This window comes from Lactuca saligna, chromosome 8, assembly GCF_052625555.1.
Source record: "Lactuca saligna cultivar CGN05327 chromosome 8, ASM5262555v1, whole genome shotgun sequence".
NCBI classification, from domain to species: Eukaryota; Viridiplantae; Streptophyta; class Magnoliopsida; order Asterales; family Asteraceae; genus Lactuca; species Lactuca saligna.
In genome coordinates this window covers 16,778,779-16,794,389 of record NC_136424.1, presented here as the reverse complement: position 1 = coordinate 16,794,389, position 15,611 = coordinate 16,778,779, and the positions used below count along the sequence as shown (strand labels likewise).

The window sequence follows — 15,611 nt, the reverse complement described above, 5'->3', positions numbered from 1 at the left end:
CCTTTAACTCCTTCCTACTTTTATATTTTTGTTCCTATCTTAAAAGTTACCTTGTGTATCTCACCTTGAGAGCACTTTGTCTCCTTCCCCAATTCCTTTATTACAACTCTTCTTTTCCTATCTATATATCAGAACCCTCATCCAGTGAATCTCATATTCATGTAAAAATCCCTCATATCTACTTCTACATCAGGGATTATGTTGTCTTCATCCACCCAGAAATCACTATCATCACTGTCCTCACTCTCATCACTTTTTTCATGATTCTCTTTATCAGTCTCTGTCTTATCTTCACTTCCATCATCAACTGCAAAATCTCTCATCTTTACATTCTCATCATTCATTTCATTTCTTTCATGATTCTCTTCTTCAGTGACTTCCTTATTAACTGCATTGTCCTCACCTTCATGAACCTCATCATCTACATTTTGTTCATTAGATTGTAAAATATGTTGGTACAACCCAAGATCAAAGTCATTAGCTGCCTTATCAAATTCATTAAATCCATGGTTAATATCATTAGCTGCCTCATCAAATTCATTAAATCCCTGATCAATATCATTAGCTGCATCATCCTTATTCCCACCAATCCTATCAACACCAACATCATCCATGACCAATTTCTTAATACATGATGATAATGGTTTGTCCTTGATAAATTCCCTTTTCTTAGTATATTCAGGGGATATCGATAAAGGCTAAAGCAGCTTCATTTGCTATCACAGGTGGTATGCATGTTTGTGGCATGCCACTGGGTTGGTTATTAGTTGGGGGGGTTGATGTTCCTCAATCTCCTCTAATTGCTCAATAATAACTTTTCTTACAGGTTTAGGAGCCATAAAGTAAGTAAGCACGTTAGTAATACCATGTTCGGTGTAAACCCTTATCAGTTTATGCTCCTTGACAACTGGGCAAGATTGAGGACATCATCATCATTTCCTAGGGCCCGTAACCCAAAGTGCATGTCTCCTTTTGGCACTCAAAAATGATAGTAGATAACTGGAAGAACTAAGTATCCTAACCCTTTCAAAATAGCATCCATCTTATGAATAGAAAACTCTTCTATATCCACTATGTCAGCGTACGTCACAGTACCCTCAATGTAGTTGACATCTGGAAACTTTGTGAACTCACCTCCATGATGTAGCTTGATGGTAAACAATGCAGGGTGTCCATCTTCAACAAAAGAGCAAAAAACAAGCTTCAGAAGGTATGATTTCTTGTAAGCAAATCAAGAAAACGATCAAAAACAAAATTACGTACCATAAACCACCCTTGGGTTGAATGACGTGCTTGACAACCTTAAGTGCCACATTGGTATATGCATTCACTACGAAAGTCGCCTGGTCGAAGTTATCAACCTTGGTAATCAGTTTAGGGTTCTTGATCCTCAGTCAATGAGGAGGGAAATTGTATCGACTCACGGTTTTTAAGGACTATAAATGTGAATTAGGCTCGATATTATCCGGATGGCGATGCATATATACGAACTCTCTTTTATTAATATAAAATAAGAGACATAAATAGGAAATAACAAAAACACCCCTAAATTGACTAGTCAACATAACTTAACAGAGGGAAATAGACGGAAGTTAACCCTTTCGACCAAAGATGCAAGAAATGAAAACTTTTAACTTGTGGTGCTAGCCCAAACTTTTTTGGACCAAAGTGGTAATTTTGAGCAAACCACAGGGGCCATTTGTACAGTTTTGTCTTAACCTAAGCTTTTATATATATATATATATATATATATATATATATATATATATATATATATATATATATATATATATATATATATATATATATATATATATATATATATATATATATACTTTTTTGAATCTTAGATTGTACACTTGGTATTTTTCAAAAATTGGAATATGCTAGTGGCATAATCCATTAGTAGTGGAAAAGGAGGATTAGGCATGCATTTAGTTTTATGATATGGCCCGGTTAATAATTTTAGTGGCCAAAATTTAAAGAATCCACACACAAGGACGTGTAGTGGGGTGAGATGTGGAGATTTTAGTTTTTTTTAATACGATGGGGATTATTCCAAAAATCATTTGGAAAATCTTGATCTATATAAATATAATATGCTCGACGTATGTATGTATGTTAGTATATAAATAAAATTATACGGTTAAAATAATGTTAGATAAATATTTAAATATGATGGAATACATATTCATACTGTTATATAATATATAAATAACATATTTTACGTTTTGTGTATTTGTTAGGACTATATAATTATTTATGATATGATGTTTCAAGTGACAAATTCTTTATAAACAATGTGTTGTTTTGCCAATTTGTTGACTATCATATCTTCGTATTTATTTAGAATGATTTGGTTGTTTTTTCTAATTATATATAAGCATTATCTTTTAAGGTATGTTGAGATCTAAAGAAAATATGATCAACATTAATATCATCGTAGAAGAAATCAAAAAATTGATAGAGTTCTAGGTAAAAACAAAAGTTATTAAGGTACTTAAAAATATGACAACTAGTTGACTCGATAGATAGTAGTATACAAGAAAAAACAAATAAGGATCTTAAATCAACTAGCTGTAACAAATAAACAAATAAACCGAAACTGCAACATCATTTCGTTTTGCTCTAAATGTACAAGCATAAACTTCTTTGAAATTTAGGAAAAGTAAAAGGGAAAAAAATGTTGAAATAATAAAGTAACTAATAATGTTATTATTGAGTAGTGACAGAGTCACGATCAAAATAAAAGGGTATCTCGTAAAAGAAATCATGTTATATACTATAAGAAAAAAAAACGCAATTTCATTAGATATAAAATTCAACTTTCATAACAAAGTTACGTTTTAAAGTTTACATCTTCGCTCTTTTAATTTGCAAAAACGAGTAATTACATGTTCAGTCTTAACATTCTATAGTGCTTCATTTTTTATACTACAAATCAAAACATTATTCATAAAATCGTCACCTATTCTATTACGGAAATCGGTTTTCAAAAACTTCATTGCAGAAAAATAGCGTTCAACAGCTACGGTTGCGACGGACCAAACTAAATTTAGTTTTAATAATCTATAAACCAATGGAAAAGAGAAGTGCTTCCTAGTTCCCACCAACAAACGAGAGAGGTCTGCAATTCCTTTCAAGTTGAAAAATCTCTCATCATGGAGCAAAGAGTAATAATATATATCAAGTTGTCCATTAAGATGCACCATTTCTGAATCGTCAAAATATTTTTTGTATATCTCGCTTAACTTTAACAACTTTGCTTTATCAAAACTAGAAAATGAGTTAGAATGACTCAAACTTGCCATGTTCTCCATTAACTCCATACCAACTTCACTAAATCTATCTCCAAATTCTTGAATTTGCATATCCAAAACCGTGTTAAAAATCACAACTTCAAAATGATGTTGATTAGTCTTATTGGTCCTACGCTTTCGTAGGGTAACATAATATTCCGACATGTCCACAATTCCAATACTATGCTTTTCACAAAAAGCACATACATTCTTCAAAATTTATGGAAACCCATCTTTTCTAAAAACTAACAATGCTTTCTTTGCTCTTTTACTAACGAATCAATTTCTAAAATGTCTTGATCATTTTTTTAAGATGCCTTGACAAGGTATTCATGAGGCATAGAATTTCTAACATCAAGTGTAAACGAAACACGAAATCAAGTGTCTTGAAATATGACAAAGTATCCTTTGCTTGATTAGAGTTAGATAAAGTAGACCTCTCCTCTTTGACATAATTAAGGATTGCAACAACTTCTGCAAAAAAATTCAACAAACTTATAATTGCTCTAAAATGTGAACCCCATGTAGTATCTCCAGCTTGTCTCCAGCTTCAACAAGAGAAATCTCTTGATTCAACCCTTTTCCTGTTTCAGTTTTGTAACAGCCCAAATTTCCAATAAAAGTTTTTATTTTTAATTAAAAATTCATTTCCATAAATTATACAATTCCAATCACAACTGTTTTCAAAATCTGTAACATCAGATAGATTATTCATAAAACCACAGTGTCCCCAAACAAATCGCCAAAGAGTGCATGTCGCGCCATCAAGTCGGATCCTTGCCCTTAGATCCTCAAGTACCTGAAACAACTAACAAACTGTAAGCTAATGCTTAGTGAGTTCCCTAGAGCATACCCCACACAATCTACATAATCACATAAACCACATTAGCTATATCAGCTACATATACCACATAATCCATACATACAAACATATAAGGATGTCATGGAAACCTTCCAAGGTCTTACATCGGGTGCCACTGGAACCCCTACGTGGTCTTAACCCACTGCCATGGGAACCCCCACATGGTCTTAACTACCTGTAATGGGAACCCTCACATGGTCTTCACTAACTGCCATAGGAACCCCCACATGGTCTTTGCTAACCAAAGAAATATCATGCGAACTAAACATACAAACATACTAGGATGCCATGGAAACCCTCCAAGGTCTTACACCAAATGCCATGGGAACCCCTACATGGTCTTAATCTAATGCCATGGGAACCCCCGGGCTTCCATGCAAATAACATACCAACATAACACATAATCCAGTGACAATCCATATATCACATAATGGGATGGCCTTGGTGCCATCGACCCATTGGTATAGTGAGGAGACTCACCTCTCGAGAATTGCTGAACCGGTAAAATCAAATCCCAACTCATGACTTTGAGCTCAATCGCCTACCACCACCCTGTAACTAATTCAACAAAACTCTGAATTAAAAATGATACCCTTGAAGTCAAACTTGGTCAAGCCGGGTCCAAGTCAAAGTCAACAGTCTTGGTCAACAGTCCATGTTGACCCAACTCGTCGAGTGCATCTGGCAACTTGTCGAGTTCCTTCAGTGTTCAAAAAACTAGGAAAAACCCTAGCCAACTCGCCGAGTTATCTCATCAACTCACCAGTTCACCCAATATCTAGAAGGTGGGGAAACTCGATCCAACTCATCGAGTTGCCAGGGAAACTCGTCGAGTTTTCCAAGTCTTAACATATTCATCCCCTTCCAGTTGAATCTAAAGCCCTAAACTATAGATCTGGTCCCCTAGGGTTAAGATTGTTGGATTATGTGTCTAAGCCCATAACTTTAATTGGTATGTACTTAATTTGATAGTAGCATGGTCCTTTTTGGTTGCCTTCACCATAGCAACAATACAAGATGAGTTTTGGAGAAAGTGGTTAATTAATGGTTTATTAATATATTATAATAATAATATATTAATTAACAAATCATTTTATTTAATTAGTATTAATCAGAAATTAATTTGGAGTTAATTTTGGGATTAAAGGAACTGATTAAAAGTAAGGGGACTAATTTTGCAAATCGTTGATAGTTGCAAAATGGGCTGTTGGATAACCTTGGAAGGTTTGCATGAAATCTATGGGAAGCCCATAGAAGATTTCGTCCAAAGGGGCCTTTTGGAAGGTTTCCATGGACTGCTTAAGGATTAAGCAATCAGATCAGTGTTTCCACCTAAAACCCTAGCAGCCACAAGTATATAAAGACCCCTTAGCCTCTAGAAATCGGCCACTTGATTCCTAAGAGAGACCCTAGACGATTTATGCCTCCTTTTCCCTTATTCTTTGATTGTGGTGTTTGTGACTCCATTAGAGGTTCAACGCTTGGGGCACTAGGCTTTCGAAGGTCAAGCAGTTGAAGAAGGTTCACTTGTTATTACACTATAACAAGAGAGTTGAGATCTAAACCCTATTAGTTTCGCTTTATTTATACTAGAATTAGGGTTATTGCTTTGGAAATCTTATTTGCTTGTATAACTTGAGAAAAACCTAGATTCAAAGCAATTAGAGTTGCATGTGCACATAGGAATGTTGTAATGCCCAGAACCCATCAGTGGTATCAGAGCTTAGGGTATTTTTCTATTATATTTGATGCAATTGTGATTTGCCTAAAGCTGGAACAAAATCATTTTTTGCTCACTGTCTGCTGAAGACGAGTTGGATCGTCTGTTGGCAGATTTTTCGGATTTCAGGCCAAAATTAGATAGGGATAATTACCTAAAATTGTTTTAATTGTTTAAAATAGAATTTTATGATATGGTAATGGACATCGTTATCTAATTAAAAGATAATGGTCAAATTTTAAGTTAATGTCCTATTATAAGATTAATTGATTATTTAAAATTTGAACTAGTAATTTTGAAAAGTTTCAAATGCAGCCCAAAGATTTGGAATTTAAAATTTAATTAAAATTTTAATTATGAAATATTAAAATTATAAAACCCTGGTATTTTAAAATATTAAAATACAACCCTTATACTATTATAATATTAAAAGATTAATATGTGTATATATATATATATATATATATATATATATATATGTATAAGATGAGTCAGTCTTACCATTAGTAGGTCTCATTCACGAAGCTGATCTATAAGGGGTGTTTAAAGAAGTTGTCTGTAAAATGACTGCCATTAGGTATCCTCTCTTACTCACCGCACTCTTGACTAGTGGATGGTCGTTAGTCGAACGGGTAGGATAGGACACTAATTCTCTCATTAATAAGTATAATGATAAATATAAAGTAACTAAATGTTCTTACAAATTCTCAATCTTAGTTACTTTAGGAAAAAAAATATGAAAATGATGCTAATCCATGAAATTGCACTTTGCACCTTGCCAAGTCATTAGTGGAGCGTGTGTGGTTAACCGACACACTAACTTGGACTAACAAGGGTGGCAAATGGTAGCTCTATAATTATCATAGATCAATAGAGCGTGTGTGGTTAACCGGCACACTGATTAGGTGGTAAATGATATCGAGAGTACCGAGCTAATTTGCATGGTTATTCACACCTTGTTTGTGATCCTCAGTATCACAGTCACAAACTTGACGGGAATAATCGAGATTAAATATGCCATTAAAAATTTCAACGAATCTCAAAAGAATCTAGGAATTTCATTTCATTTAAAACCTAGTTCTTTATTTCGTTTTTCGTGGTGGAATTGGTAAATCGTTATTTACCTACCTTCAAAATAATTTACAATTGGATTAGGGAATCCCTTTTCCAAGTTGTGAATTATTGTGTTGGGTCCTAGCCTTAATATTTCATTTATGTGTCATATTAAGGATTTCCTTATATAATCAAAACTTTGTCCTTCTTCTTTTGCAGATGTCAACCTCAAACAACATTTCCGATTCCTCCAACAACAACTCATTCTTACTCTTAAACATTTGTGCGAGGGTCACATTCGATGGTTCAAAATTCAATGATTGGATCCGTAACATTCGAATGGCCCTGCGCTACGAGGATAAAGAATATGTCCTCGACAATCCGTTAAAATAGGTTGATGAGTCCAAAGCTACTCCCGACGAAATAGCTGAGTATAAGGCTCACCACAAGGATGCCACTAAGGTGTCTTGTATTATGGTAGCCACCATGACTCCTGAGCTGCAGCGGTTCTATGAGGACTACTGGCCCTATGAGATGTGCAAGGACTTGATGGAAAAGTACCATCAATGATCACGTCAAGAGAAGTACGGGATAGTCACCTCATTCATCACCACCAAAATGAGGGATGAAGAGTCTATCACGGGCTACTTGCAAAGAATGTAAAGATATGTGGATCGTCTCTTGAAGTTGAATGTGAACTTCGACGAAGACTTGGCTATTGACATAGTCCTACACTCTCTACCTCCTTCTTATGATCAGTTCAAGATGACTTATCATATGAGCAATGAGGAAGTCACATTGAGCAAGCTTCAAGGCCTGCTGAGAACTGCAGAAAGTGGATTGAAAGGGAAAAGTCTTGAATCCACTCCTACTCCTGTTGTTGCCCCAGTCCTAGCCATTATACATGGAAAAGGGAAAACAAGGAAAGCTCCCTTTAATAACTGGAAGGGAAAGTCCCATGATGGATCTTCTTCAAGTGGATCCAAGGCAAAGACCGCTTTTGTCACTCCCTCCTCCGATCCTAAAGAAGCAACACGCTTCTACTGCCATGATAAAGGGCATTGGAAGAGAAGCTGGCCGCAATACTTGTAGGACATCAAGGATGGGAAGATAAAGCCCTTTTCGCAGGTATTTATATTATTCTATTTAATAACTCATCACATGCTAGTTCTTGGTTCCTTGATACAAGATGTGGTTTTCACATTTGTTCTGATTTGCAGGGGCTAAAAAGAAGTAAGGATGTGGAGCATGGGAAGAGAACGTGATTATGGGGAATAGAAAATCGTCGCCTATCACCAAGATCGAGTTTATTCTTTAGTGTTAATAGTGGGTTAGGTTTAGATTTGAATGAATGTGTCTACTCGTCAAAGATGATGATGAATATTATTTCTTTTCATGGTTTGTACATGAAAGGTTTTAGATTTTCATTTAATAATGAAATTGGTTCTATTAATGCTTATTATAATGGTTTATTTTATTTTGAATGATTGCCTTTAATGGTGTATATGAAACTGTGATGGTTGTTGATAACTTAGGGAATAATGTGTTGCATATCGATTCGTCTAATGGTATAGAAAAGGCCATCTTGTGGCATTGTCATCATGGACATGTTAACAAGAAGCGCATAGCCCAACTCCTAAAGGATGGAGTGTTGGAGTCATTTGACCTAAATTCAGATGACACGTGCTTGGAAAGATGACCAAATCACATTTCACCTAAATCTTACTTGTTGGATCTCATACACACTGATGTCTGTGGACCCTTCAGATCCACCACAAGGGATACAAACCGCTTCTATGTGATTTTCACCAACGACTATAGCAAATATGGGTATATCGACTTAATCAAGTATAAGTCGAAAACCTTAAAAAGTTCAAAGAGTTTAAGAAAGAAGTGGAGAATCAATTAGGCAGGAAGATAAAGATGCTCGGATCAATAGGGGTGGTGAGTATCTTAGTATCGAGTTCCACGACTATCTTAAGGAATGTGGAATTATTTCACAATTGACGCCGCCTAGGACACCACAACTTAATGGTGTGCCTGAGAGGCGCAATCGAACCCTGTTGGACATGGTTCGTTCCATGATGAGTTGAGATTTGCTAGCAATCTTATTCTGGGAGTATGCCTTAGAGACTGTCGCTCATATCCTGAAATTAGTCCCAACTAAGAAGGTTGCCAAAACTCATCAAGATATGTGGAAAGGGAAGGTTCCGTCATTGGTACATATCAATGTTTGGGGTTGTGAAGATTTCGTAATACAAGAGACCCACAAAAAGCTTTAACCTTGTAGTAAGCGGTGTATTTTCATCGGTTACCCATAGAAATCCATTGGATATCTCTTCTACAGACCTAGTGATAATGTGGTCTTCGTAGCAAGAAAAAGAGTTTTCCGCAAGAGAGAACTCATATGTCAAGAGGACAGTGGGAGGACAATTGATCTTAAAGAGATTCAAATGAACCTTTAACACTAGCGCTCAACTTGAGGAAGAGATTCCTGTTGAACCCATTGATGATTCATTACCTCTTCGGCGTTCCTCTCGGGTTAGGATGGCACCGGAGTTCTATGGTTTTCATTCTTAAGAGCAACCATTTTCTTGGATGTCAGAACAAGCGACTGTCTCCCCAAATCAATGACGCCCTAAATTTTCGCCAGGTGATCTTGTTCTTTCAATTTTATTGTTTCACCCTCTTTCTTATACTTCATAGATACACCCCTCGTTTCTTGTAGTGCTTAATTTCTCCAGAAAGCATGCGGGAACTTATGTATTCCTCTATTTTTTACATCATTTTTTCCTCGATTTGACCATTGAAAGTCCGGTTCATTTGCTTCATGAAATCAGCAGGCGAAATCATTGCGCGTACATGGTGTTGCAATCCCAACTATTGATGGGATTAGGAACGTTCTTACATATTTTAGGGCTTAAATTGATGGGAAGCAAGAAAATGTTCTTTGGATCAACCTACGCGAGGAACCAGTACATTGTCCTACTCCTTTTCTTTATTGCTTATAATTTCTTAGAATTGGCAAATGATTTTTTTTCAAGCTTCCACTTATTTATGGCAATAACTTTAGGATTCGATGTCCTGGTTAACTGTGGTAAAACTCTTTCTTGGAACATGTGGTTTATATCAATGGACGACTTTTTTTTTTTTGCAAGGTTGAGAGACCCTTCTCCAATCTTGAATACATGGTGTGCTTATTTTTTATGCTCAAATCACAACTTCCACTTTAGATTTACAGTATTTTGTTATACTTTTTTTTTGTTGATAAACATGCTAATTTATCCCATTCTATATCTAAACTTTGATGTTATTAATAGGGTATCAGTAGGGCAAGGGTGGAGCAAATGGAAGACCGGTTGAAGGAACACATACTGCTAGAAGCTGCAAGGTTATTCTTTTTTACACGTTTTGTGTATGATGTTATTAATTTGTCTATGTATTATTTTGGTTCAATTTGTGATTTTGAATTCCAATTTCTATTGTCCCTCGTTAGCAGTAAATACAATATTTTTGAATGTATTCTATATATTCTTTCAGAATGTATTCTGTCAGAATAAAATCTATGTATTCTGCCAGAATGTATTATATGTATTCTGTCATATTCTATGTATTCTACCAGAATGTATTGAGGGATAGTTAATTATAAGTAACATGTTTTTAATCATTATTAGTTTTTGTTGTATTTGTGCTACGAATAGCTGAAAGAAGGCGTTAAAGATCTAATAGGAATAACATGAAGAATGACTAAAGTTTGATCATACTCACAATTTAAGAATGATATTATTTTTTAAGAATTTTATTCATTTTTATTGATATTTTTTTAGAATATGTATATTTATATTAAAATGTATAAGGATTTTAGTCTGTATAATTTTATTCATTTTATTCATTTTTGTTGATATTCTTTTAGAATATATATAATTATATTAAAATGTATAAGAATATATTATAATATTGTTATGTTTAAACATCCGATTCAAGAATTTTGTTGTTCTTCAATAATATTCTATTAGAATAAAATTCTGAAAGAGCATAATTCTAACAAAAAATATTCTGACAGAATAAAAGCGGTTATGTTTACAAATTAAGTTAGAATTAAAATTGAATTAATTTAAAAAAATCATATTTTTTAAATTAGGAGAATTAATCATCCTTAAAAATCTAAAAATTACTTTTATAGATGTAGTTAATTGTGCAAAATACCCTTTTGCTAAAAAAAAATTGTGTGATTATATGGTACATATTACCCTTGTAATATAATACACTCTCAAATCATAAGCATTGATTAATTCCATCCGTTGGTCCTGATCTGTGTATTCTGGCACACAATACGTAGTAAAAACAAAATTATATATATATATATATATATATATATATATATATATATATATATATATATATATATATATATATATATATATATATATATATATATATATATATATATATAGATGTGTGTGTGTGACAAAGGAAGAAGACAATGGCCGTGAAATGGTTTCAAAGGGTATGAGAGAGATTTTTTTTTCTTTTAATTTAAATTAACAAAGTATTAAGATAAATATAAAAATGCACAAAAAAAATTATAAGTGTAAAATTTGCCTTTCGACTTTTCCACAAACTAAAATCATATTATTTTTTATTTATTTTAGATCATAAAAAATTTATGAAAAACTTTTTGAACCGTATCTATAATTTATTGTATCAAATAGTGATCAATAGTTTAGTTTTTCATAATAATATTTAGTTTTGTGATATTCCCTAGTTTTCATTATGTTACTTTTCACGCGTTAAGCAAGAAACCAACAAGCTGGCCACTTAATTAATAACCATGGATGTCAATTTAGAAATGCCATAGGTTTTGACCGTTTGTTTTTATGTTCACTGAATGATTTTAATCTTAGTCATAGGTTTTCAATTATTTATATTAAAATATACAAAAGATTGCCATGTAAATGCTTATATAGACACAGCAAAAGCACATCGATTTGTTAAATAGAAATGCCATCCATATCATACATCCACAAGTTAAGGTCGGATTGCGATTGGTTAACGCAAATTTAGGGTTTGTTAGTGGTTTAAAAAAGCAAGACATTGTTATGAGGCATACGATAACCTCATTTAACATGTCAATTTGTGTTTGGTGGAATTAAGACATACAATGACCGAGTATTCTTAGGTAATTTGTATTGGTCAAATGGTCTAAAACAATTAGTTTCGAGGTCATGTACTTATAAAATTTTATGAGCCGAGTCTCGACATATGCAGTGTGGAAGGATAAATTCCATTATAAATTGTAGTTATAAAATTTTATGAGCTGAGTCTGGACATATAATGTGTAATGTGTAAACAACCTAGCAAATGGATGTATACCTAATATAAATCTCACATAATACTCAAGTGGTGATTATAGATGCTATTTTTTTTTTTTCGAATTAAAAGAAGGTTTTATCATACACTTGTAGGTTGTTATTAGGGTGTTAATTGATGGCGCGCCGCCACATAAATAAACGATATGAAACGAAATTGAGACGATATTGAAATTTAAGTTCGTATATGTATTGTTTCAAATGTCAATTGTAAAAAACACGACGTCATGTCTTGTCATGTTCCTGTTAAAGATTTGACACAAAGTTGACATAATATTAATATGTGTTTTCGTGTTTGTTGTGTTTTGTAATATTAGTTTTGAATTTAATAAACTAAAGGTTTATTTTATTTTATCTTTTTTCATGATGATCATTTTTATCGTGTTTCAATTAGACCGTTTCGTGTTAGTAAAATAAAACACGACATTATATTGTGCTTCATATTATATAAAAATTGATGTGTCAGTTAAAAACATGACATGACTGTCCGACTTGTCATCATAGTTGTTATGTATTGATGAAACATCCTAGCTTAGACTGTGTTTGATGTGCCACAACTAGCTGATAAACTAGCTTATTTTTCGAGTTTTTTTATATTGTTTGACAAACTAAAAAATAGCTTATAAGCTAACTTTTTAAAAAAGCTACTAAGACTATCTTTTTAAGAGTTTTTTTTTTTTTTTTTTAATTTTCAGATATAGCCATTAATTAATTATAGAAAACACATTCACTTAAATACCATTTTATGTAATTTTATATACTTCAGTTATCTTTTCAGCTAGTTTTGTCAAATATTATTTTTTATCAGCTAGTTTTTTAACTATCAATTAACTTTTTATTTAACAATTAGTTTTTCAGCTATCAACGAACTTTTTATCTAATACCCTATACATAGCTTTAAAGGTTGAGAAACAACAACCATTTACAAACACGAAAGGAAAAAATCTTGTTTTTGTGAAAGACATTGTTAGAAATTGTCTTCAAGTTACCAACAAATCTGAAAAAATATATATATATATATATATAACAAACTCATAGTTTTGTATTTCTACATAATATACCAAAGTATAGCAAGTTATATGTAACATACACGTTCAGTTACCGTGTTTTGTTAGTTTTAAAATGGATATTATTAAATAATATATGGTTTTAAGCATTGAGTTCTAACAAAAGAGTTTTATGATAATTGAAGTAAAATTATGTTTAAAACCATTCAAAAAAGTATTAGAAGTCTTATCAAACTCCAATCAAAAGTCAAATACTAAAATTAACGAAAATGTAAAATTCAAGTTGGAAATAAGTAGAAATAATGTAACTGAAAGTTATAAATAATCTTGTTAGAAAAATTTAGGCGAAAACCTCATCGAAATCCGAGTTATAACGAAGAAATTATAATTTATTGAAGTTTCGCGACAAAACCGGCACGACGCCATATGACGTAAAAAGTGAGTTTATGATAAACTAATTTTTAGTTTTAGTAATCTAAATGAAAGTCGTAGTATTCGTTAAACCTAGAATTTTCATAAAAAAAAACGTTCAAATCTGAGCTCATATGAGTAAGTTATGATTTTTCTAAGTTTCAGTATAGCAGTATACAGCTAAAAACTCGAAATAAAGATCGAGTGATTTTTAGCCGACACAACCTAAACGAGAATTAAAGATCTCGTCAATAGTAATACAACAGTAAAAAGACAAACGAAAACGGATGTCGGATGAAGAAATTATCAATTTTTAACGGACTTTTCATGTTCCAACCCGTTAAAAATATAATATTAAAAATAAAGTCAAAATTAGCTGTCGAAGTCTAAACGAAAGTTGAGAGCATAACTTCGCCTATGCGTGGATATAAAGAACGTCAAAAACGGAATTGGTATACGAAAGTTACATAATTTTGAAGTTTATGGCACAAATTACGAGGCTGGCCGAACAAGTACGCCTAACGTACTTCGTACGTACGACCAACGTACTACGAAGACACGTATTAGCCACCAAGCGCCTTCACATGATGAGGTATGGCCTAGCTCAGCCACGTCCGAGGTCCGGGTTCCGATCAGAAGACACGTCTCGTACGCCCAACGTACCGAAGTTACGCTCAGCATAGAACATCGCCACGCAGTACGCCTAGTGTACCGAAGATTTACGCCCAGCATAATGCGAACTCTCGATCCCATATAAATAGCAATCGAAGGCAACCGATTTTTGCTTACAATTTTCACTTCTCTTACCCTATGATTTCCTTTAAGTTGCAATAAATACCCCTAACCCAAAAATACTATCCTAGCATCATAAGCAAGTCCCAAAGAGCCCGAAAATCCAGAGAAAATGATATTTTCAAGTTGAAACTCTGCCCGCACAAGGCCTGGTTTTCAATTAAAATCCCCGGTTTTGTCAAAGAAAGTCATTTTTAAAGGCGAAGTGCTGCCCAAATTACCATTTTATCAATCGGTTATTTCACGGTGAGTTCAATATATAAAAACAATTGTATGTTATGTGTTATATGTGCTATGTGTTTTTCCGTGTTATTTTCTCATGCTATTATAGTAGCAAAGCTATACCTTTGACCATGTGATCAGTGAAAGGACTAGTATCACAGTGGTATTTGTATGTAGCCTCTGATTGTGTAGAGCATGTCTCGTAAGAGAAAGACTTTTACCACTATGGCGTTGACAGAAGGCTAGATAGGGCTGAAAGCCTGCTAGCCAAATGATAATTCAGAAATCGTATATTTTCTATGCCACATGGGTTGAAGTCTTATTGATGTATATCAAGTTGAAATTGTTGTATCTCATTGATTGTAGATCTCTGAATCAAATCATTTGTTGATATGGAAAACTTGTCACATGATCCACATATGTCTTTGTTGTTCCTTGTTCCTCTTTACTTCTACCACGTTGATGTATATATATATATATATATATATATATATATATATATATATATACTAGCCGTCTACCCGCGCAAAGCGGCGGGGCACGTGAGTTCTTTCGGTGATATGTTTCCATTACAAAATTGTTATGTTAAAAAAAAGTACATGTTGAAGACAATATAATCAAACTATGGTGTTATTTGTTACATCATGCATCAAATAACCAATAAAAAGCAACCAGTCAAGACGACACAAAATATTAATCGTGCAATACTTCTTTATACACCACATTTGCTGTATAAACCCCATCACCTTTTGAATTTTCGTTAGGCTTTACTAATACTTTTGTATTGCAACGTGAAACCCCTCTGGACAATGCAACATAAAGTTGTCCATGCGAGAATACTGGTTCTGGAAGATAGATACCTACATATGGAATTGT

The 15,611-nt window shown here is 33.4% G+C and overlaps 2 protein-coding genes across 2 annotated transcripts; one reads left to right on the top strand and one right to left on the bottom strand.

Moving 5' to 3' along the window:
• Window positions 1-979: 979 nt before the first annotated feature.
• Window positions 980-3,464, bottom strand: LOC145009436 (uncharacterized). Its single transcript, XM_078968131.1, has 2 exons — window positions 2,981-3,464; window positions 980-1,176 (listed from the first exon to the last, which is right to left on the bottom strand). Exons 1-2 carry the CDS (start codon window positions 3,462-3,464, stop codon window positions 980-982), a joined length of 681 nt encoding a protein of 226 aa, XP_078824257.1.
• Window positions 3,465-7,699: 4,235 nt separating this feature from the next.
• On the top strand, window positions 7,700-8,026 carry LOC145009435 (uncharacterized). Its single transcript, XM_078968130.1, has one exon. The coding sequence runs from the start codon at window positions 7,700-7,702 to the stop codon at window positions 8,024-8,026; it is 327 nt and encodes a 108-aa protein (XP_078824256.1).
• Window positions 8,027-15,611: the final 7,585 nt, after the last annotated feature.